General features: G+C 29.5%; 1 protein-coding gene across 3 annotated transcripts in view; it reads left to right on the top strand.

Annotated features, from left to right (window-relative positions):
• Positions 1–25,711, top strand: part of LOC107441916 (signal-induced proliferation-associated 1-like protein 2) — an 83,885-nt gene that overhangs the window by 33,749 nt on the left and 24,425 nt on the right. For 2 of the 3 annotated variants that reach the window (XM_087164566.1, XM_087164564.1), the window contains exons 1-4: positions 13,608–14,107; positions 15,816–17,284; positions 23,767–23,918; positions 24,770–24,958. In XM_087164566.1, coding sequence (XP_087020692.1) covers positions 15,937–17,284; positions 23,767–23,918; positions 24,770–24,958 — 1,689 coding nt within the window. In that variant the 5' untranslated portion in view covers positions 13,608–14,107; positions 15,816–15,936. Of the gene's footprint in view, positions 1–13,607; positions 14,108–15,815; positions 17,285–23,766; positions 23,919–24,769; positions 24,959–25,711 lie in introns of those variants that run through there. The other variant, XM_087164565.1, reaches the window with a different exon arrangement.

Here is a 25,711-nt window from a genome sequence, read left to right as displayed (position 1 = left end):
TTTTGAACTAATTCTAGATGATCATATACATTTCAAAATCTAGTCTTGTTTTCTCAACTAGATTTTTTGTCTCAAATTTAATGCCTAGCTTGAGCCTATGACTTTATTTATTTTACTTTATTTATTTATTACTTTGCGAGTATATTTTACTTATAATATTAGATGGTTTTCGAATGGGGGGGGGGGCGCTAAAAAGGTATTGTGCCCCGGGCGCGAGTTAAGCTCTCTACAGTGACCGTAAACAAAATGCTGTTCATATAAGTTCAGAATATACTGCTTTCTTCTGTATCTTAATTATATAGATCAACCTCATGGATGCACTATTTCAGATAGCAAATCACAAAAAAACTGAAATATACAATTTAGAGGGTTCAATATTAATTTGACGTTTAACTGTAAAAGTGCACGGAACATTTGGATTCTATTTTAAAGTGATGAATGACTTACACATTTTTTTTGCTCGGATGCAGTTAAAAATAATTAATGTAAATAAATCTATTCAAATAGTTCGTAGTAAGATTATAAATCCTTAAGCTTTGTAATCTTATTAAATATGCTTTTTATTTTATAAGATTGCGAAGCTGATTATTACTGAAAATTAATACTGGAGAAGAAACATCAGAAAGATAATTTCATTTACCTGAAAAGTTAACTTAAACTACTATTCGGAAAAACTAAATTAGTTACTATTGTCACTCAGAATCAGATCGGAGCTATCAAAACGTAACTCTGAGTTATCATCCGAAATTCAGAGAAAAGCAACGATTAGACAGTAACTTCCTGGAACAGAACACGGATGAAAAAAAAAAAAAAATTATACTATTGTTTCATCTTTTTATTAACATTTAAGATAGTTCAGGAGCTAAATTAAAAGGTTTCACTGTTTTTTCGAAAGTGTTGCTAATCTCCGATCAACATGATCACTTGAAAAACGCCCGTGATCTAATACAGTAGGGAACCGATTATCCGGAACCATCGGGACCATCGCTATTCCGGATAACTGATTTTTCCGGTTTTCTGAATTGCTACAAAAAGCCGTTTTTTTATTGTTAAACCCAACTAAATAATTATTTTGGAAATAATCTTAAAAAGAAGAAAAAAAAAACGATGAAGTAATACACTAATGATTATTTCCGAAATGAGGGTAAGGTAAAAATCTTTCAAAAAAGAAAGAAAAAACCTAAAATCTTATGAAGGAAAAAAAATTTTTTTTTTTTAAAAAATGGCAGGAAAATTCCTCGAATTTCGTTCCGGTTTTTTGGTTTTCCGGTTTTCTGATTTCCGGATAACTGGTTCTGTACTGTATTTTACTATTTAAAAACTTATTCTAATACTACATTATCAAGGCTCATTAATATTTGCTAATATATTTATTTTTCCGTTCTAAAACAAGATGGTGGCATTTTTAGTTTAAAATTACACATTTGTTTCCAGTGTAAGGCACTTGTTTTTTTCATATTTATTTATTTAATTTTTTTTATTTGTCGAAAGAGCTTCAAAAAAGTTCACTTAAATCAAACCATAGCGTCAACAACAAAACAATTTTAAGGTCAAACTATTTCGAATTCAAATTTCTTCACTAACTGTAATCGTTTCATTAAACTTGCGCAACAATCAAGTTGAGATGCATCATTGCTGCTCTCGGTCAGCATAACAAACTTGCTTTAAATTAAGACTCTATTTATTCGTACGATGAAAAAGTTGTCCCATCTCCCCATGTATATCAAATAAAATCCACTTTATGACGTAATGCAGGCAAAGTTGTCTGATGAGTAGTCGTTCTACGACAAGATGGCGGATAAGAATCGAAGTCATAAATAAAATCCACCGTTGGGGCGCACTCTTGACTTTTTCGACCTCATGCGCTTGGTGTCCGTCCACCAGCTTTATTTTCTTCCTTGGCTACTGGAGCAACGACCCAGCACACAGAAGAATAATTCTGCTTTTAGTTGCTTTTTGTGGCTTCGGGCTTTGATGTTGTAGTCAGTCTTGTAGATGAGCAGGTCAAAACTGTTTGTAAATGTAGCGATTTTTTCTTTTCTTTTTGAGATTTAATTTTTTTTATTTATTTCCTTTTAGTATTTAATAAGTGGTCCGTTTTGTCTTGTTACAATGGATGGTTTTTCTTAAAATTGTTCTTCCCCTCGATTTATAATTTTAAAAGATTAACAAAAATGTCAAGGTGAAAAAAAAAAAATTGCGGTTTGTTCTCTGCACTGTCACAAGTTATAGGTTTAAAAACTTTTTTATTTATTTAAAAATTGATTTACATATTCTTTGATTTACTACTACGTATACGCTGATTCTCTAATGCAGTGTTTCCCAAAGTGTGGTACGCGTACCCCCAGGGGTACGGGAACAGTTCAGCAGGGGTACGCGTTCTTATGCGAAATATTTTGCAACAAACAAAAATTTCAAAAAATTTTATTTATAAATAAAGCTAGCCATGAAAATTTACAATTACGTATTTTTCTATTGGCTATTTTTTGCAGAGTTAACAGTTAATAATTAGTGATATCAACAACCAGCTGTGATTTTTAACTTTTGTGCAACTTTTTTATGGTAAAAAGTGCATTCATTTTTTTTATTAGTGGTACACAGCATTACGAAAAATTTAGAAAGGGTACACAAAGGTCATAAGTTTGGGAAACTCTGCTTTAATGAGTAAAATGCTGATTATTTGATTCGCTTCTTTATTTTACCAAATTTTTTCATTCCTTGCTTAATGCTTTCATTTGTTGCTAAATAACCCTTCATAGTAACATAGCTCCCAACTTTATTAAATTACGCCGGTTTTTTTCAATTTTAATCAAAAATTCTCCAAGTTTTTGTAGATTTTAAAATAATTCCCTAAAATTGGATAAGTTTCTGAAAAAACTCCTGGGTAGAATAAATTCATTTTCTCACTTTATTGCTTGCTTAATTATTTAAATAAGTATTGCTGCTTTGTAAGAGACTAAGTCTCATTTATAATAAAGTTGTAACATTTATTATTATTGTTTTTAAATGTTCTGAAATTTTACTTTAGAACTCTCTTTTTTAATTAATTAAAGAATGTGTTTAAATTAGACATATAAAATAAATTAAATAGCTATTATTAAAATAAATAAATAGCTATTATTCTTTTGCTGTTCAAAATTATTAATTCAAATAAACATAAAAAAGTTTTTATGTTCAAGTCAATCATAAATGAAAAATATTACTGCTAATTTATAGTATGATAATGCATTTTAGTTTCTGTTTTATATTGACGATAAAAATCCTTGAAATTCCTTGTGTCCAGAATATAAAATGTTTTAATATTACGTAATGTGCAGTTCGATATTCATATTATTTTGTAATATTTACTGGATTTCTTCTTCTTTTTTATGTTACCTTAGAATGGCATCATGTCAAACTAATCATAAAAAAAAAAGAATGATATGGATTTATAAACCTTAAAAAGAGGAAGAAAAAAAAACAAGCTATTCAATGTTCCACGTTTTATTTAAACATTAAAGAACGTTTTTTATATGGAATGTTCATTTTTAATAAATTACGTACAATAATTTACGTACAAATGATCATCAACGAGAAAACATTTGATATTGATGGACAAATCAAAGAATTTTATCTAATTCTTTATCAGTTTCTAAGCAAATGAGAATAAATAGATAATTTCTCCCTGAAAAGGGAATTATTTGGAAAAATTTGTCAATCAAAAGACAAGAGATCAATCTGAGCGCCTCAGATTGATCCCTAGTCTTTATTAAGTATTACGTATTACTAGTCCTAAACGATATCGGAATTATAATATCATGATGTCTCATCTGAAAATATCAATATTTTTCGATGTAACAGGATTTTTCTTTTCAGCTTAAAATAATAAATAATATTTTCGTTACCCAAAGCAAACTTATCATTACTCACGATTGTATTAAAATTATTGTATTTGATATTTGTTTCGTCTAATATAATCGCGATATTATCGTTGATGATAATTATCGAAAATTCAATATTTATCGTACAATCACAATATGTGTTATGCGAATACTTTCAGAAATATCGTTATCGTGACGTAATGAAGAAATATCGATAATTTATGACAGATAGCCCAGCTCTATTTGTTCAAATGTTAAGCGAAAATTTTCGCGGTGAAAAAAATGCTAAGTGACCTCTTTGTTATGAGTGCAACTGGAAGTAATGTAACTACATTAAAAAAGATTGAGAACGTCTGTGTTTGAATGTAACTAAAGCTAATGTAACTACTAAAGTAATCAAATCATTTGTCGTAAATTCCATCTTGACCTACTTAAAATCGATAAATGACAGAATCATATGAAACAAATCGCGTCTTTCTTAACTATGAATTTGTTCTTCGTTTATCTGAGGCAGAGTGCGCCATTTTTTTTTAATATTAATATATACGATATAGATACATTTTCTGGAAACGTCGATATTTGTGATATTAAAGTAACAAATCTGTTTTATTTTTTACGCTAAGGCAATTTATCAACATTCACGAAAATATCGTAATTGATAATTATCGTCATCGATTACATTATATATTTTAACCATCGATTTTTATAGTTATCGATACTGGTCAACACGCATATTTGATTTTTATTGTAAAAGATTTTTTTCACGATATATCATGAGAATACTCTTTAAAATAACGTTGAAAAAGTATCGATATTTCCCTATACATCGATATATTGTTTGGGCAGAAACTAAAAGTTTTTCTTGAGGAGTAAAATAACCTTAGTTCACTCTTAAGTGTGAAAATCAAATCGTAACAGATTTTTTTTTAGATTCATATCATTATTAAAGGTGGATCGAAGAAATACAAAAGAAAAATGGGATGATAAACAACCTGAAAAATTGACCCAATTTTTTTTTTTTTTTAAATAAACTTGAATCTAAAATTTTTACTTAGATCTTTGATTTTTTCACAATATGTTTTCTGTGAATACTTAGACAAATCTTTATCATGACGTAATGCATAAATATCGACAATTCATAATAGATTGCCTAGCTCTATTTTTATTTGTTCAAATGGAAAACGAAAGTTGTCGTGGACCAAAAATGTAATGGGATCTCTTTTTTAAGTGTGCAACAATAAGTAATGTAACTGAATTATGAAAGGATGGGGAACGTCTGTGTTTTAATGTAATTAAACGTAATGTAACTGCTAAACTAATCAAATAGCCATTTGTCGTATAATTCCATCTTGACCTACTTAAAATCGATGAATGAGAGGATTATGAAACAAATCGCGTCGTTCCTAACTATGAATTTGTTCTTCGTTTATCTGAGGCAGGTGTGCCCTTTTTTTGCTTCACTTCCAGTACAAAAATAAAACTGTAACGGATTTTTCTTAGATTCATATCATTATTATAGGTGGATCGAAGAAAAAACAAAATGGAGTGATAAACATCCTAAAAAATTTACGAGCCACATTTTTTTTTAAAAATAAAGTTGAATAAAATTTTTTAACTTAGCTATTAGATTTAGTGTATGTATACGTGTCTTAGTAGCTAATTTCTTTTTATTGAAACAACGCTCAAATTATTTTGGAAGCTACGAGCTAAATTTACTTCCATGCTGGTTTATTTTAAATTTTGTTTTGGTTGAGTTTTTTCTTTTTTCTTATTTTGCAAGTTTTTAAAAATAAAGTTTCTTGTAATAAATCTACTGTTCTGGAAAGTTGAAAGTTCAGTCGTAGTTCTTACTTCTCATGCATAGTTTACATATATTGTTTACTTTATTTTTAACGCCAGCTCCGCGTTTCTTTATGCCAAAATCGTCCAGATATTTGAAAAACTTGTTTACTTTACTTGATATGTCAGTGAATTTCAGGATTTTTTTTTTAAAAAACCACTCTGATGCAATCTCTAGCTTCTTGAACGATAAGACGAGATAAGATTTTTTTTCTTCAAATGATTAGCTAGGCGTGGATAAGAGTTGTGGGTATATAGTTTTTTTCTTCCTCTTTTTTCTTCTCTTACCAAAATATAAGTTGATCTTTTATTTGTGTTTTTTTTTTAAGTAGAAAAAGCATTTTTTTTTTTAATTTGAAGTCATTTTACTTTTGATTGTTGAGAAGGACATTGAGTTTTCTTCAGTTACGCTGGGATCTTTTCTTTTTTTTAAAAAAAAGAAGAAAAAAAGGAGGATCAAACGATTTTATATATATCGTTTGATTTTTTTTATTAGTATTTTTTTAAGAACTTTTACTTCAATTCTTTTCATTCCTTATCCTTGAGATACTTGATATATAACTTAAGTTACGCGTGTGCAAGATATGTGAAATTTTTCTTAATAAATTTTGCTTTATTCGCATGGCGTTTAATCGTAACTATTGATGATTGTTTTTTTTTTTTTTTGTACTGTATTAAATTATTTTTCATTATAGTTTATGTTTTATTTTAGTTTATTTTTCATTATAGTTTATATAAAAAATATAGCCTTGACTTCTTTAATTTATAATTCTTTGACTGAAAATGAAATTTAGTGCTTTCAATTTGCACCTTTAAAGAACTTGTTCTGGATGTTAAAAAAATTCTAAATAATATCGAAATCTTTTATAAGTAATGAAAATTTATAAAATATTTGTTGTATAATTAATTATAACAATATATATAGCCCTAGTAGCTTATACAAATAAGACGGACTCAGCATTTAAAACTCTGTACCTATACTGTAACAAGCGAGACTTTAAATATAAATCAAAACAAACAATTAATGCATATAAAATACAATAAATTATGAAAACAAGCTGATAATAATCATAGTAAAGGAAAATATTATTGATTCGATCAAGACTTAATATAAGCTTAAAAATCTTTATTACAAACTTCAAACCGCTGCTGCGTTGCACTTTTTACAATTCTTATTTAACCTATTATCACCTGCTTAATCCATTATCATCTTTCTTCCTATAAAACCCATTATCAATCAATGTTTAGAAGAAAACTCCTATTAATTAAGCACAGTTCATGACTGAGTGCTTTTTTGATGATTGTGCTAATATCACGGTTGATTTCTCGTGATTTATTAATCAGCACGGGCAATAATTACTTTGGAATTGATTCAGTACAAAAATATGTGGTGGTAAGGTTAGGTTTTAAAATTGCAGGTTATGCCACCCTCGTGTTCCTACGTCGATGATAACATTTCCAACAATCGAGGTTATCAGGGGTCCCATATTTTGTTATTTTATCACCTGTGTTCCAATATTTTATCGCATGCTTTGAACTGTCGATCCATTTAAGAAAAGGCACGAAGTAGGAAATCTATTTGAGCGGTTCTCATAAGGTGTTCCGTGGGACTCTAGGGTTCCGTTCTAAGGTAAGGTCAAAAGGGTTCCAAGATCTAGAATTAAAAAAAAAATAATGATTTTCAAACTTTATTATATTTATAGACAATCTAATGTTAAAAAAGTTGAATTAAAAAAATATCCCATTTACATTTCATTTTCAATTCCAATGTCTTTCGATTTTAACTAATTCTTTTATAATCCTATTTGAAAGAGAAATGGCAGCATTTAAAAAATTAATTATTTTTCAATAAAAAAAATATTGAATAAATTACGAAAAACACCTGCATTTATAAAAAAAAATTACATCAGTATTTCTCAATGGTATCTTTAATACAAAATAAAATAACCAAATTCTAGAGTTTGTGAATTGTATTTCTTTGATAATTATTCTGAGCGTATATACAGTCGAACCTCGCTAACTCGAACCTCGATTTCACGAATTTTTGGATATCTCGAAGAAAAACAAAATTCCCTTCAAATTTCCTATACACTGAATGTTAAAAAAAACTTGATTTCACGAATTTTTTTTCTTTCTAAATCCTCAATAACTCGATTTTTTTTCCATAAAAGTGTAGATTTTTTTTCTAAAATTAAAAAAATATTCCAAAAAAAAAAATTTTTTTTTTAAGAATGGCTGACAAGGCATGAAATGATGTGTCTTCCTCTACGATAATGAATGGTTTTAAGAAGTCTGGATTCATTAAAGATCACGAAAGTAGTCAAACAATCAATATCGTTAATTCTGCTGAAAACTGCACCGAAAATGATTGGAACAGATTGACCGGACTCATGAAGCTTGATGACATGGAATTTCATGACTTTGTAAACGTAGATGATGCAGTAACAGTGTGTGGTCAGTGGGATGACAATGATATCATCGCTCAAACGAAAGCTCCTTGTGAACTATCAGAAGAAGAGGATGTGGAAATCGAATATTTACCGCCCAATGTTACTAACAAACAAGCACTATCTGCAGTGGACACTGTAAGGAGATTTATTTGAGAGGCAGCCGAATATGTCAGAGGAGACATTTAAAGCTATAGTCCACTTAGAAAGTGTTACAGACAAACTTCCTTACACATATCTACAGCAAACAACAATTGAATATTTTTTTAAATGAGTGTGTAAAAAGTGTTTTTAGAAAAAATATGGAATAGTAAATAAGGTATGTAAAGAGCATTTTTCTTTATTCTACTATTGATAACATGCGATATTCGATAATTTGAATTTTCGGTATCTCGAATTTTTTCTCCTCTCCCTTCAAGTTCGAGATATCGAGGTTTGACTGTATGTAGGGGAGAGTCGGGTAGCCCCGCTCACTTAAGGAGTATTGCTTATATTTCTGTATAATATTGAGTAATAATCAATATTTTTGTATGTTTCTATTGTTTTATCATCTAATTACATAATGCAAAAAGAATAAACCAAAAAAAGAATAGTTTAACTTAAAAAATAGAAATTTAAAAAAACATGTTTTTCAGCTCTTTTCAAAATGTGTCGGGTAGCCCCGCTCAGTTACAAAAATTATGTTTTTTGACAGTTTTTTCAGGTGTAAATGAAAATGACCAATGTATTGACAATAGGTAAACCTCATTTATCATTTTTATCACAAAATTATTTTATTTATTACATATTTATATACTTTTAGTGAATTCTGTCATTTAGTAACAATCATTTAATAACAACAATATTTGTTGTTAAAAATGCATATAACATTCAAATTTGAAGCAATAAAATAATAATCTTTACAACCGCGCATTTATCGACGAAATAAAATTGGTCGTTGATATTCGACATTCATGTGAGCGGGGCTACCCGAAATCCAATTTTTTTGTAAATTTTTAATTACTCGAACAATTTTTCACATATTGACTTCTTTCTTTGTGCAAATTAAACTTAAGACTACATACTTTAATGCTGTATGTATAGAAAAAATTATTTTTTTAGTATTAAAATGAAGTTTAATCGAAACACTCAACCAATTTTTCTTAATTTCATGACTACTGTATTCAACATATTTTCGAAACTATTGCTTACCATGTTAACAGCTGCATAAATACTTGAAACTTGGAAAATAATCTTTTTTTAATATAACAATTAATGTCTGATGGCCCATTGACTTGAAAAAATATTCTATACACATGAAATTGACAGTGGGCGGGGCTACCCGACTCTCCCCTATATCATCAAATATATGGTCAGTTGTGGTGTGCTCAGAAAAAAATTTCAAAGCTAGTTTCTTCAAATCACATAAATGAGTAGGCCATACTCATTCTAAAAGATTAAGCTTCCGCCAGCTTGTTCATTTCAATAAAAAAGGAAATTAAATACACTTAGCGCTTCCTTTTCATAAAAGCTGTTTCAATTGGTGTCGCACCGCACAACTTGTCGACGAACGGAAATCCGCCCTTGTATTAATGTGATGTGGATAATTCTCATATATCCTATTTGAATTTTGTATTGGTTTTTTTTGTCGTTGATGAAATTGAATAATAATTCATTGATAGGTGAGAATTGGGTCAGTAAGATGTGTTTTTTCAATCTAGGGTTAAAAACATGAGTGAAAAATAATTATTTTATTACATATGTTGCACCAAATGTCTATTTTTTTGGTTCTAGGAAAAAAAGGTACCGGAAAAAAAGGTACCTGGAAAAAAAGGTCCCGGAAAAAAAGGTCCCCGGAAAAAAAGGTCCCGGTAAAAAAGGTACCTGTGTAGGGGAAAATATTTGAAATGAGAAGATTAGATTGAAGCGCATTTTGCTGTTCCGTGCATGTTTTTTTTTTTTTTTTCGTGTCGCGCGTTTTTAACTAATTAAAAAGGACCAATACTTTCACCTCCAATCACGAATAAACATCCAACACATAAATTCTCCAAACTTCCCCGATTGGCTACTTTAAGCTTCACATTAGCAACTTCTTCACAAAATATAATTTAAAATAGAAAATAACACATTTTTCACTTAAAAAAATTAACAAAAAAAAAGTAAAACATTATTGAAAAATTTAAATAGTATCTTCCCGCTTTAAAAAATAATCAAAGAAGAATAAATAAATGAAATAAAATTTAAAAAAAAAAAAGCGTAATACAACCAGCCTTACCTCAATGATCTAATCTGAATTATTACAGATAAAAAGAATATTCATTGAAACAGCGAGAAGCATTCATGCTGCCCAGAAAGCGAGAGGGGAAATATCCCTACAGATTTTCCCTATGAAGGTACCTTTTTTACCGGGACCTTTTTTTCCGGGACCTTTTTTTCCAGGGACCCTTTTTTTCCAGGGACCTTTTTTACCGGGACCTTTTTTCCGTCTACCATTTTTTCTACCCTGAGTAAAAAGGCGAAGCATCTACGAACATTTGTAATTTTGAGTTTATACTGTGGAAGGTAGAAACGACCTCAAATAAAATTTTATTTCTGTTCTTAACTGCAACTTTCAGTGAAAACATAATTTTACTACAAGTGTTAAAAGTTTGCAAATGGATTCATTGGTTCAGTGCAATCACTTCATTTCTAGTTATTGAATGTAACGAAAAGGCGAATCGATAGATGAATCAGTGAATCAACGAATTATCAATTCAATGCATTAACAAATAATTGAATCTGCTTTAAACAAATTGAAAATTATCAAATAAAAATATGAACGAATTAGTAGGTTTACGAATATATGAACAGTAATAAAGAAACTGAATGAAAAAACAAGTTAAACGAATCAATAAATCAGCGAATCATTGAAAAATCGAATATGTGGTCAAAGAATTACTGATTTGTTGATCAGCTTTTTCGGTGATTCACTTGTTCCCTGATTTATTGAACTGCTTATTCGTTCTTTCATTCAGTTGCTAATTTTTCACTATGTTAATTTATTGATTCGTTAATTTTCCGATTCGTTAATTCAATGATACGCTCGTTGATTTGATTATTCCTTGATTCGCTTTTACTTGTTATACGTGTTATTCGACTAGTTAATTTTATTTTACGTGTAGTATAAGCGAGATCTAACTGAAAGTTGCTGTTGTTGGCCAGAATAAAAATTTACCTCGGGTTTCGTTTTATTTATTTATAAATTGCACGAAATTTCGAATTCTCAGATGCGATTCGTTATGGTAACAAATGCGTCTAACTACTGTATTATCCCAAACTCTATAACACGTTGTGGATAATAACATGTTAAACATGCGTTGTAACAGGACCCTGAAGATTATGGCGTCATTACTGTTAATGTAAAATGAAACGCGAGTAAAATTATGCGTGTGAAACTGGTTGAAAAATCTTTGATAATTAAGTCGGCGCAGAAGCTTCGAACTGGTCAGTGGCATGCACAGTAAAAATGCACCTTCCAGTAATATTTGTTTATTTAATGTGGCCAAGGCACCTTATAGGTCATGAGACTCAGACGCATCTGCATCTAATGCATATTTGTGTTAATTAATTAAAATATGCAAGGATTTCACAGAACTTGAAGATTGATTCTTTTTTGTTTCTATTATTTCTAGCAAATTTGACATTGATTCACTAATTACGTTATTTGATGATTTAGGATACTGCCCTTTTAGTATGCAGACAGCAGTTGCGAGCAAAAGGTTAATTATGTTATTTTTATTCGTCTTCAAAATCTGGATGATATTATTTTTAAGTTCGGTATGATTCTCTATGAACAAGGATCGGATCACGATGAAGTTCTCATGACGAAATTTGCTTAGCAATTTCAAACCTCAAATTTATTTTGTTGTCTTTTTTGGTCTTAGAATTTTACCTTTTTTTTATTTATTTATTTCACTCTGAGTAGGGCACATTACACCTCACAGTGATTACGACTGGGTTACTGGGCTGTACTTTTTTACGACTCATAAAAAATAACTAAGTTTTTTTTTTTAATATTGAGACAGTGTGAAATAAGGGAAAAAATTGAGTTTAAAGTTAACAATTACGCGATTTGCTTTTTATGTTTTATTTTTACTGCATCAGTTCAACATTTATATTTACATTATTTTTTAAACATTTATTATAATAGTCAAAACAATATTATCTGATTAGAAAAACTTAATGAAATAAAAATGTATTAAGATTAACTTTAGAATGAATTGTATGTTTTTCAGAATACATAAATTTATTGTCCCCAACCAATGTTTTATCAGCAGCTTTTGCTAACTTTTTTTAATGACAGAAAATAAGTGTTAAAACGTGTGCAGCAATCACGTTTTTTTTAATTTTTTTACTCTCTGCTGAAGTTGATGATTAAAATAATGAATATTTTGCTAGTAGCGTTAAAATATAAGGTAGAAATTAGAAGTTCACAGCCTTCAAAAAACAAAGATCTTAAAACGTTTCAAAATTTTAAGGAACATTTTTTTCGTTTTTATTTTTATGAACAGTATTTTAATAAAAAAATTAGCTTTAAAAAATTTTTTTTTAAAAAATTTCGAATGAGAAATGAAGATTTGTTTAGTCTTATTAATCATGCCTGTGGCCCCTGGAGTCACTTGGCTATATTCAGTTTCCTTTTTTTTGGCTCTGGCACGTTAATAAATAATTTTAGTTTTCAGCTTAAAAAAAAATATTTTTGAATTTCGAAATTTAAATCAAAACCTCATCCCGCACAGTTCATAAAATGATGTGAGTTCCGATTGAAGTGAATATTCAGGCAAATAAAATTTTACCAGTCCTGCAAATCTCAGGCTCTTACGTCAAAATTGCTTTTGTCGTGCTTCTCCAAAATCGGACACTTTTCTCAAAATTGCTTCTGCTGCTCCAAATCAGTCACTGTTTACATAATTGCTTTAGTCGTGCTGCTCCATATCAGGCACTGTTATGCACTAGTCGTGCTGCATTAAAAGTGCTACCAAAAAATCATTTCTTGTTGTGAAAATATGGAATTGCCAATTTTAGTTGAGTTTGTATAATTAAATTTACCTATTTGGCAATTAATAAAGAAAAAAAATTTTTACTCCTTTATCACAAATTATCCAAACACGTGTAATCCATAGTTTGATAATTATGCTTTTATATGTAGAACTCAAATGATAACGTTATATTTTTTTAGTTTTAAATTTGCTTTAATTTAATACCGTTTTAATTTTTTCCACTCAGAATTTTTCTCGGAACATTCACTATATGAAATCATATGCTTAATTTTCTCCTAAAGATTTTGCAAGAAATTCGACATTGAAACTCAGGAAATTGCTACACCCTGCTTTATGGAATACACCATTTCGGGAATATCCGTCTATGCTTTTATTCTATTTTCCCTTCCTTTTCCATCCGTGTATGACCGAGAGGGCTTGTCAATTTCACCGAAACTACTAACATCCTGCGTTTTGTGTTCCATTATTCCTTACCTCTCCACCTTTCCTCGCTGTCTCGGTCTTCTTATTCGCTCGAATTTTATTACGCGGAGAGGCGCGGAATCCACGGACCGGTTTCTGTCTGTCGGAAAGATAGGATCATGTGACCGGAAACTTTACCGGATGTGCTTAGTAACGCAGGTTTTTCTTTCTCGACTCCCAGCTTCTTCTGCTATCCAGTGTAGGTGTGCATAAACTTCATTATTTAAAAATATTTCATTATTTCATTAGCTCTATTAAATAATAACGATATCTGAATTATTTATCGTCTGCCGCTGCTTTGTTTACCGTTTGCAGAATCGTTTGCTATTCAAATCCTCAATCTGAGGTTCCACCTTGTGTTTGTTGTGAGATTTCTTGAAGCGCTTCGTTTTTGTGGCGTGCCTTTCTTTACCTTGATGGTTTACATTTGTGAAGTTCCATTTGAACGATGCGTTCCGTTGTAATGACGAAGCCTTTTGCTGTGAGTATATTTTGATTTTCTATTGTCTTCAATGTAAGGTGTTAGTACATTGTTTGTTTACCTGTGTTGTATCAGTGCAGTTGAAATTTTCTGCCAAGACGTTTGGATTTACCTGATGTTATTATTTTATTTGTTATCTTTTATATTTAAAACTTGCGTTTTTTTTATAGAGATACTTGTAAAACTTCAAGTTTTTATTGAATGATTTTCATGTATGGATTTAAATTTTTCGAGGCATTGGCTATTTCGTTAAATTAACGGAATATTAAACGAATGAAAAAATGTAATTACACCAAAATGTGTGTAAAATAAAATTTACAAATGAGAAAATGGGTTTTATAAATATTTAATTTTTTTTCGTTAGCTTATTGGAAAAATAATCCTTCTCTAAACATATTTTGTGCAACAGTTTTTAAGTTGTTAAAGTGTGATTAGAATTATTAAATGGGTTATATGTATTATTGTTGTGCTTTAATTGTGCGAGTGCACTGTTAGTTTACCTATGTTTTAGAGGTGCAGTTGAAATTTTCTGGAGAACTTTTGAATTTACCTTACCTCATGTTATTAAATGCCTAAATTATTAATTTATTTCTTTTTGTATAAGTCGCTTCTATGAGAAGACAAGTCTGATTTTAAGTGTCTAATTTTCATCTATAAATTTCACTTTTTAAATACTTTTTTATTAAATTAATATTGGTATGTTTTAAAAATAAAGCAGTTCATTAACATTTATAACTGAATTAATTAGAAAATAAAATAACTACACCAGAAAATGTTATTGTTCTTCCTCAATCCATGCAAAATAAGTATTTTTTTGTGCCATAATTGTTGAATAGTGTATTAAAAATTAACAAATTATTTAATGGACAAATATATTGATATTCTGTAATATTGGTAGGTCCTTGTTTATTGCAGAATGCAGTTTGTATTGATTTGCTGAATTGTATGCTAAAAATAAAAACTATGTTCATTGATAGCTAACATTTGGAATTACTGATATTATTTCTCGATGCCTTTTCATATGATTATTAATTGGAAATAAATTGTAATTAATTGATGTTCTCATTAAAGTTAAAAGAAAAACCCAAATGTCTCATCTGCACGATATAAAAAAAATTTGTAGTGATTGTTGATGTTTTTATCAAGTCAACTTATCAAAAGTTTGCATTTTTATAAACTTGTTTGCATTTTTATTTAATTACATTTTTAGCATGCTTTTAGTTTATGTCTCTTACATTATTTGAGATGCTAGTCGCTGTAGTTTATGCCTATTATATTTTGAAGATGCTAGTTTTTTATATCTATTCTTGGGTTTCCATTTGTTTCAGCCTGTTTTTAATTTATCTCTTAAAATTTTTAGGTTGCAATTCTTTTTAGTTTATATCTGATTACATTTATTATGATGCCGTTCTTTTTTGTCTATTTTAATTTATACCCAATAACATTAGTTATTGATGCTAGTGTAGTCTATTTTAATTTGTACCTAATTATATTTTTATGATGTTGTTCTTTTTTTTGTCTTTTAATTTATACCTAACTTCATAATGATGTTGTTCTTTTTAGGTTATTTTAATTCATACATTATTACTAATGATAATGCTGATTTACTTTAATAACGATGTTGCAATGTACTAGTTAAATTAGCATTATCATTAGTTACCATAACATTAATTATTTATAATGCTGATTTACTTTTTTTTCCTTCTAGACTATGAAGGGTTTGTGTATGAAATTATGGTTTCCTGTACGAGCTTGCTGATGATGATTGTAGTGAGCTGGATAAAATATTCCTACCATGTCTGCCAAAGGTAGGGAATGTGCTCAACAGCATGGATACAGGAGACAGTGTGCGATCCTTGGATAACATTAGTGGATCTCTTATTGGAAATAATTTAACTTCTGACATTTTACGGGCACGTGCAAAACAGTATTACAACAACTGCCATCCTCATAATCAACGGCCTGCATACCAGAACAATGCAATCCACAAATGTGGTAGTATGACTCATATTAATGGCTTTGTGAATGGAATAAAAACCCCAACAAAGCATGAACAAAATAACCGCCAAGCTGTGACTTCCTCCAAGTATCAGGCGCCACCCAAATACAGAAGTGACCGTCCTCACCGATCACACAGTGAAAGATCCAACAAATCTCCGAGCGAAAATCACAACTACATGGTGGCCAATAATGGTATCTCAACAGCCAAAGTTGGCCTTTACCGGAGTAATAGCAGCCTGGATCTGGATCACAGCCAAGAGATGCTGGAAGAGCGGTCTGGGCATTTGAGACGAGATTACGGCAGCGCCTCTTCTCTCGACCTGATCAGTGCTACTGGCGAAAGCTTCTTTGCGATGCTGAGAGAGTTTAGGAGGGACAATTTTGATCAAAGAAGTCCTGGCCCAGCCAGAATTCAAGAGTTCCTCAAGGGAAAGCTCGATCCGACCCCGTCCACCCAGAACGCATCTAACTCATTGGCCAACGGTCCAGAATCATTTGAAGAATCCAACAGTCCCAAACTAAAGACTAAGTTTCATAAGTTGTGGGATATCAAAGACAGGAATAAAATGAAAAGTAAAATGTTAAGCAGTGAGCCATCCATATTCAAAAAGCTGCGTGGTACAAAATCGGACATGGCGGATTGCACCGGTAAAGGATCTGATAACTCGTTAGATGCCGAACTCCGCGTCGAGGACAAGATGCGGAGGAAGGCTTTTGCCCACTACGATTGTGACAGTGTTATTGCTAATCTAAGCTATGCATCCAGACTGAGAAGCTTACTGAGTAAGCGACGCAATACCACTACCGGTGCTTCTGCTGCCAACCGATCGCAAAGTAATCTCGAAAATTTAAATCCCGAAGAGACTGACCCTGGTGATGGGCAGAGTAATGAGCTGTTGCTTAGTTGCCCATTCTTTAGAAATGAATTGGGTGGCGAAGAGGAACGTGTGATTAGTTTAAATAGGACTACTTGTAAAAAGCAAAAACCACCTGATGATGCCTTTGGAATATCTCCCACAATTCATAAACCTAACATGGCTTATGGATTATCAGTGCTTGAAAAAAGCGGTACCTCCAGGTGGAATCAGAGATTCTGTCCGTACCAACGTCATCCACTTCAAATGGAAAAAGTTGGTGCTGGTGCATTGTATTATAGATTATTTTTCCATGGTCAAGGTAAGTTTTGTAGCATATTCAATTTAATAATTGGCTATAGTTTTAATATTTTGTTAATTAACTATATATAGTTTTTTTAGAGGATTATTGTATTTAAAATAATCTATTTACCTTATCTTAAATTTTTTCAGTTTGCCACATAGGTTAGTTAAATTTTTAACTTCATGAAATTTGTTGATAATAAACATTAATTCGTTTATTATTTTTTGTTACTTGCTGCCTAAATTGATATTTTTTTAGGGCAGTGATTCTCAACCTTTTTTTTGCTGCGGCACACTTTTAACGATTTCGAAATTTGACAGCACAGAATGAAAAAAATTAGATTAAAATTTGTTTAATTACCTATTTTACACTGTGTTAAATAGTTTGTGATAATAATTTCGAATGTAAAATAAAATAATATGTACTACAAAAGCACATTTATTAAGGGATTAATTATTTCTTTCGATTAATTTTGTTATTAATTGTTAGCTTGTTTTCTATAATTATTAACTGTTATTTTTTTGTGATTTCTTGTTAACTAGTTTTTTTGCTAATTATTAATTGTTAGCTTAATTTTTGTTAGTTATCCTTTGTTAATTTGTTTATTAATTGCATAGCTTACTTTAATGATTAGCTCTTACAACATTTTTTAAAATTGTGTGTCATATACAATTTAAACACTTCCATCTTATTTTAAGATTGTCAGAGAAAAGACAATCGCTGACAAAGATGTTCACGCGGTTAAAGCGTGGAAAAATTACAAAAAGTATATATATATATATAATATTATATACACTTTTCTTTAATTTTTTCTTTAATTTAAACTTTACTCATAGTAAAAAAAGCATTATAATTTTTATTGTATCATTTCTAATATTTGGCGGTACATTTTAAGAATTTGGCAGCACACAAAAGTGCCGCGGCACATTGGTTGAGAATCACTGTTTTTGGGTCATTATAATGGAAAAGTATCTTTGTTTTTCAAATTGAAATTAAATTCATTCTACATTCATTCATAAGGTCCTATGTGCATTTTACATATGATTTTCATTTAGTAGATTATTTTTTATTCCTATCTTCTTGCTAAGACTTTATAAAATTATATTTTTATGGTAGCTTATCTATACATATAAAATTTCTTTTGGTCTTTGCATCTTTAAAGTCAGAGTTAATAGAACTTATTGCAATTGTTATGATGTTATTATTTAGACTTAAATTAATTTCATAACAACTAAATAGAATTAAAAATCAATTTGAAATGGAGAAAAGTAAAAATGTTTTATTAAGAAATAGATATTTAGGGGAAGATTTTCATATCTTAAACTAAATAATCGCAAAGCCTTGTCAGCTGCCCACTATAAACTAAAAGAACAAACATCATAAAGACCAACTCCAGAAGTGAAACTTTTAGACTACATATTTTTCTTTTAAAAATGTGCTAATTTAAAATCTATTCAGCAAATGAAGTTGGTGCAACAGATATCGATACTGAAATAGTTCTTATTTAGGTTATTTTTCTGTATAGGAAAGTCAGAATATGAGTATTTGCTAGTAAAGCCTTATGAATGTACATCTAATTTGCACAAATCCTTTTGTGGGTTGGTTATTTTGTTTGTTTTGGCCAGATTTACATTTAACTTAAATTCATAAAGTTAGTCCATAATTTTATTTAATTTTCTCTGTTATTGATATTTACAAATTAGTCAGTAAAGTAAAAACAATAATGGTGATTGTGTAATTTAATAGCAAAAACTATTTTGGTGACTAATTTTTTAAAGAAATTATTTTAAGAACAATTATGATTCCTAATGTTTTTATGAAAACTGTAGAAATTGTTCTTTTTTTCTTCAAATTTATTTAAAAAGGGCTCTACTGTGTGATATTTATTTTATATAAAATTAAAGTAAATTATTTTAAAATTTTCTATGTAAGAATTTTATGTTTAATATCCAATTTGCGCTAGTGTTTAAAATGTGAAAAAATTGTTTCGTTCCGAGAGTTGAGTTAAAGTTTATTTAATTTTTATAGTTGATGCTTTTTTAATTTTTATAGTTAAAGTTTATTAAATTTTTATTATTTAACTATTATAATCAAATTTTAATTTTTTTTCTTGTAAATTTGAGGAATTTGGTGATATTATTTTGAAATTCAATGAAGTATTCACCTACTTACTCCTATTTAATTTTCTTTCTGATTTTTTACGAATAATTCTACCTAAATTTAAAATTTATCCAGGCAAGAAAAAGCAAGCATACATAAACCCTTTTTCTTTATGAGCATGACCTTGGCTGTCTTAACTGCTCACAATTTCCAACATTTCCTATTCATGGTGATTCCTCTCGAATTTTTTACTTACCGTGTCATCTAGCAAGTCTTTTTTGTGGCTGGAGATGCCTTTAGATTTTTAAAATTGGCGATATTAGCTACATTATTTTAAGCTGCTCTAGGCATAGCCTAGCTTAATGCATCTTTTACTCTGGGTGACCTGTTGCTGCCTATGAAGCTTATGTAACTCAGTTATCTAATAGCCTCTCTCTAGTGTTAGGGCAAAAATAGTCGTGAGGATTTTTCTTTCATAAATATTCAGGGTATGCTGAGTGTCTGAATTAAGAGTCCAAGTTTCACTTGCGTAGTACAAGGTAGGCAGAATAAGAATCTTACAAATATGTATTAATTTTAGTTTTTTGACTGATTAGGTTTGATCTTCTCTGTCTAAAGAAAATGTCTGTTCGAAGCTCGTTTTTGTCATTGATTTTGATAATCATGTCAAAGTATTTGAATTCATTGACTTTTTCAAAGGTGAGACCAATAATGCATAGTGCAATAATGCAATACGCTTCAGTGTAAGCATAATGTAATGCATAATTATATTTGAGGTTTAGATTTCATTTTAAAACCAAACACTCTTTTCATTTTAAAATATTTTATAAAAATTAAATGAAGTATATTTAAAGTAAGAAATTAAAATAAGAGTATTTTTTATTTCGGAGTTTGTTTTCAACACAAATGTAAACAAAAACAATTCTCCAGCTCTTTGTCATCACTTCTGGTTAAAAAGTTCGCAGCTGCTTACTTGCTGTGCGAAGCAATATTTTCATACATATAATTTTGTTTTTAATGAAAATAAATAACATATTTTCTGAGTTCACATCAAATGTTAATTTCAAAAGAACATTTTAAGTAATTCTAGAACATTAAGTTAGAGTTAGAAGAGAAAATTTGTTTTAGTAATATATAGATATATTATTAAAAAAGGGCAGCATGGTTCCTACATTGAAGAAAGAACCTGCTTTTTTGGCAGTTCTGATTTGGCTTTTTTTTTACTTGTTTATTATTTGTTCTTGTTACTCCCAGTGCACCATGCATGACTTTATGGTGATACTTGAGTGGCGAGGCAAAGTTTATTTTGCAAATTATCATTTAGATTTAAATTTTGAGACTTGTATACCCTTGAGAAGGTTTAAATTAGTGTTTTGTAACGATTCTTTTCCAATGTTAGTTTTAAATGTTTATTACTTCTTAAACTATGTTTACTATTCTTTCATCATTTATGTTTATATTATATAACTGCATGCACAAATTATAAATCGGGTAGCTAATAATAGAATGAAAACAAGGGGTGCTACTCACAAGGAAAACTAGGGAAGTGTGACTCGCCAATTTTGAAATAAACTAGTGGGATGTATGCCTTATGAGGAATAATTTTAGGGGGCAACATTCGTTTCGGCCCATAGAAGGTCCTATGAGAGATAAAAAATAATTCAATATGTAGAAAAATCGGTATTTATTACTTCAATGCAGACTATTAGTTATTGTAATTGTCTTATAATCCAATTAATTTGTAATTATTTGGATAATTAATTAATTTGCTGAGTAATAAATTAATCAGAAAAGTAATTAGTTATTAATTCATGGTTAATTAATTTTCAATTAATTAATTGATTTGCAATTACACACTCCAATTAATTTAGAAAGTTTTTTGAGAGAAAAAATTAAAAAAATTTTATGTCAATTTTTTTTTTGAAATTAACCTAACAAGTTTTTCTAAAAAATTACTATAAAATTTTCGAAATCAATTTTGACAATAAATATGCATTATATAGAACGTGAAAGTACCACAAAATTAATTGGAGTATGAGACAAATACAATAACTAATAGTCTGCATTGAAGTAATAAAATACCGATTTTTCTACATATTGAATAATTTTTATCTCTCATAGGACCTTCTATGGGCCGAAACGAATGTTGCCCCCTAAAATTTTTCCTCATAAGGCATACATCCCACTAGTTTATTTCAAAATTGGCGAGTTACACTTCCCTAGTTTCTCTTGTCAGTAGAGTAGTGAACACGTTGAGCCAAATTACCTCAAAACACACTGGATATAGTAACCTGCAAATATGGAAAGTAAACCTGCAGCACTAGCTAATTTAGAAAACACCATCTATTGGTAGTTTAAAAAAAAAGTCATATATTTTTAATTTTCTCTTTTCTAAAGAACTATTTGAACCAATGGTGCCGAAATTTTAGATTTTCTCATTTAAAGTTGCATTGTTTAAAATTATAAGTTTTGTATCTTTCAAAGCAAATTTTTTTCACTCATTATTAAAGTTAATAATAAAATAAATATAAAAATTAAAATATTTTTAAATGTAAATATTTTATAAATGTGTGCCATTTTTTTTAATTTATATATTTTTATTTTCTTCATTAGTTTCAGAGGTCAAAACCGAAATAAGCATTAAAGTATTCCAAATTCTAGAATATTTTCAAACAACTACTAAACATTAATTAGGCCAAAGTCTAAACTGTGAACAAGTTACTTATACTTTTTCAAGCTTTGCATAAAACTGTGTCCAGCCAGCATATGCATTTAAAACAATGAATACAAAATTGTTGAACATTATTGTGAATTAACTTTTCACACTATTACTGAATAAGATCTTAGGAGGAAAACATTTCATGAATTTCTATTGTAAACCAATATTAAATAGGAATACTTTTTAAAAATAAGAAGCAAAATTGTTGATAAAGTAATTGTAGACCGAGTAAAATGAGAAGGTTTAAATTTTATTCGAAGTATTTATTTATATAAATAAAAGAGTAGTAAAGTAAATATGCTGAGAAAAGATCATCCTACTTTCTAAGAATACAAATAAGAATTTTTAAAAAATAGATTTGAAGAATCTAAAGATTTAGATTTTTAATTTATCTTTTTATTTTAATAAATGCTTAAATATTAGTTCCAATTTAGGAGTCACAATAGTAATTATAAATGGTTCATGCGTAAAGCTTTACCTACAGGATTCGCTGTTTAAACCTTTTTGGGAATTCAGTCATTCTATGAAAAGGAAAATCGATTAACAATTTTACATTATCAAATTCTATCATGATAAATTCAGGGGGCCACATGTTTATCATTTTTTGGAAATGCAGTAAAAAATATTGTAAGATAAAGTTTTGTAGTTTCCCAATTATTGATTTCTCTTTTTATATGATTTGAAGAAATATTGTCCAATTATCATTGCCCTAATCATATTATAAAAGTTTTAAATTATGAATTGAGTGATTGTCCATTAAAATTACTTTAGTACAAAAATGTTAAGTAATGTATTTATTATGTTTCCAGTTTGAGGTAATTTATACCTTACTTTAAATTTATTTGATAAAGGTAATCTGTAACACGGTTACAATTTATATTATATATTGGGAATTGCAATTTTAATTATATATTTGTATGAGAGAACTTTAATTGATACTGATTATTTTTTATTGCTACACAGATATAAAATTTTTGCCATTTATTGATTTAAAACTGTTGCTCAGCATTGATAAAATTATGCTGGAAACTCAAAACTTTCTATTCTTTAATAAAGTAATTCTGAACTGAAAAATAGTATACTTTATTATTCAATTGTTGTAAAATTTGCTTTTACAATTGAGCCGTAAATATTGAATTATGAGCAAATTATACTTTTCAGTTTGCCATTTCATTTTTTTTTTTTTAAAAATAGTATAGTTTGCTTCCAAAGAAATTTCCTGAATTTTTTGAAAAATTTCCTAACTTTCTTGTCAAGGTGTCCTGCTTTCAACTCCTCTAACATCATGCATTTTAAAGTAAGCTTGGGTTTTTCTCTGTTTCCTTTTTCCTTCAGGAGCCCATATGGGAGCAACAAATTAAATTGGTGCCTCAAAATATAATAATAATAAACTATTGTAAATTTTCAGGATGTCAAATCCTAATAATGTTACTTTGAAATCACAAGTTACTTGAAAATTTGTTTCATTCCTATTTACTCTTAATTTAAGCCCTTGTCAATCATTCTTTAGGATTTTTCACCTAGTAACTGTTGAAGTTATTATTTATTTCTTTTTTTGGCTCAAAAGAGTGTAAAGAGTTAGTTATCAGTTGTTCGATATTAAAAAATACTGATGTTTTTGTTTATAATCTTTTTTTCCTGCTCTACTTTAATTACTCATTCACTTATTTATTTATTACAGATCATCAAAACTGGTTTGGTAATGATGAAAATCTTGGGCCTGTTGCAATCAGTATTAAACGTGAGAAAATGGAACATACAGACAATAGTGCAAAAAACAGTACTGGTATTGTCACACATTACCAGTATAGGCTTATCGTTCGAACCAGTGAAGTAAGATTCTCCAAAAAAAATTTTACATTTATTTTTTAATATTTATAGCCTTTTAATGTGCACACTTTTAGTTTGAATTTTCTCTTATTTAATGATAAAATTTAATTTATTTCTAATTGTATAATATGCAAGCATACAAGTTTTTTTTTACTGTTTTCAGCAATTTTTCTTGTAGTGAAGTTTTTTTTTCATGAAAAATCTGCCATATGGTAATAAAAAATTTATAATGCTGATAAAATTGCATTGTCAGGGTATTTCTGTACTGTCTGTTCTAACTGGATCACAAGTCTGGATATGTTAGTTTAAAAGATTACATTTAAGATGCTTTTATATTTGAGTGTTGTCCTGTAATCCTTTACCCTGCCTTCAGAATTTTCAACTTATAAACTGCTTATGATATTGCTTACTTATTGATATTAATATCATTTATAGTATTTTAAAATAATGTGAATGAAGATAAGTTGTTTGATTTATGCTGTATTTATTATACTGAATTCTCTCAGTATCATAAACAAAAATTTTAATTTTAGTGCTATATTTTAAACACTGGCTGTTTATTACTTACCAACTTATCTGCCTTATAATGTCTAGATTTAATAATAGACACTTGTTTATGGCACGGTATGTTTGCAAGACTCTTAACTTAAAAATTGTCTCTTTTTTAAATTTTTATTACTAGAATATATATATAGTGCTAGTACTGAAATATTTTGCTTTAAATTATTATCGCTATTTTAATTTTTTTTTTTTTAGACAGTGACTTGGAAAGTTAATACTATTAACTAAAGAAATTTCTTTTGTAGAAAAATTATATCAAATTTCTCTTAATTTGTTTATTGTACTTTGTGTAGCTCCTTGTGATGCGAGGTACAGTGCTGGAAGATTCCGTGCCTACAATTGCTAGATCAAATCAGCCAAGGCTCTGCCATGCCAAAGAAGTAATAGAATATATTGCACCCGAACTTCATCTTCCCTGCTTACGGCTGGCCGTTGGTGGAACACAAACGGAAGATCATCTTCTTAGGCTGGATGAGCAAGGGGTACTACTATTATTTATTTTACTTTTTTCTTTCAATTTAAGTGTAGCAGAGCCGCGATGGCTCAGGGAATAAAGCGTTCACCTTCCAATGAGGCGAACCCGGTTCGAATCCCAGTCAATATAAATTCCGCATTCGGCTTGCACTGACCACAGTGCTGACAAGTATTTTCCTGAGTGGTCGACGGATCATGGGTTAGAGTCCCCTTGCCGTTACGCTAACCATGGGAGGTTCTTATGGTCTTCCTCTCCATGTAATGCAAATGCGCGTTAGTTCCATCAAAAAACCCACGAAGGCAAATTCTCCAATACTTGATCCAGGAGTTCCCTTGTCTTTTGGATTGGGTTCAAAATTACAGGGCTACAGAGTTGAACATTAGAAGTCGTAAACCCAAAAAATTGGGTTCAACAATAAATTATAACTGGTAAACTGGTTCAATGACGGTTATGAAATAAAATTTAAGTATAGCAAGTGGTGACTCAGGGGATAGAGTGCTCTCCTCCTTATGAGGTGACTCAGGTTTGAATACCAGCTCTAGTGTTTAGTATGAATTCTGTTTCCGGCTCTCTCTGATCACAGTGGCGTAAAATATCCTCAGTGGTAGACGGATTCTGGGTTAGAACCCCCTTATAGATGGGCTAATCATTTGAGGTTAATTGTGGTTTTTCTCTCCATGAAATGCAGATGCGGATTAGTTTCATCAAAAAGAACCTCCAAAATGACTAATTTCTCCCAATACTTTCCATGTTCCTTTGT

Source organism: Parasteatoda tepidariorum, chromosome 5 (assembly GCF_982258835.1).
Source record: "Parasteatoda tepidariorum strain Cologne lab strain chromosome 5, Ptep-v5.0, whole genome shotgun sequence".
NCBI lineage: Eukaryota > Metazoa > Arthropoda > Arachnida > Araneae > Theridiidae > Parasteatoda > Parasteatoda tepidariorum.
This window is presented reverse-complemented; position numbering and strand designations above follow the sequence as displayed.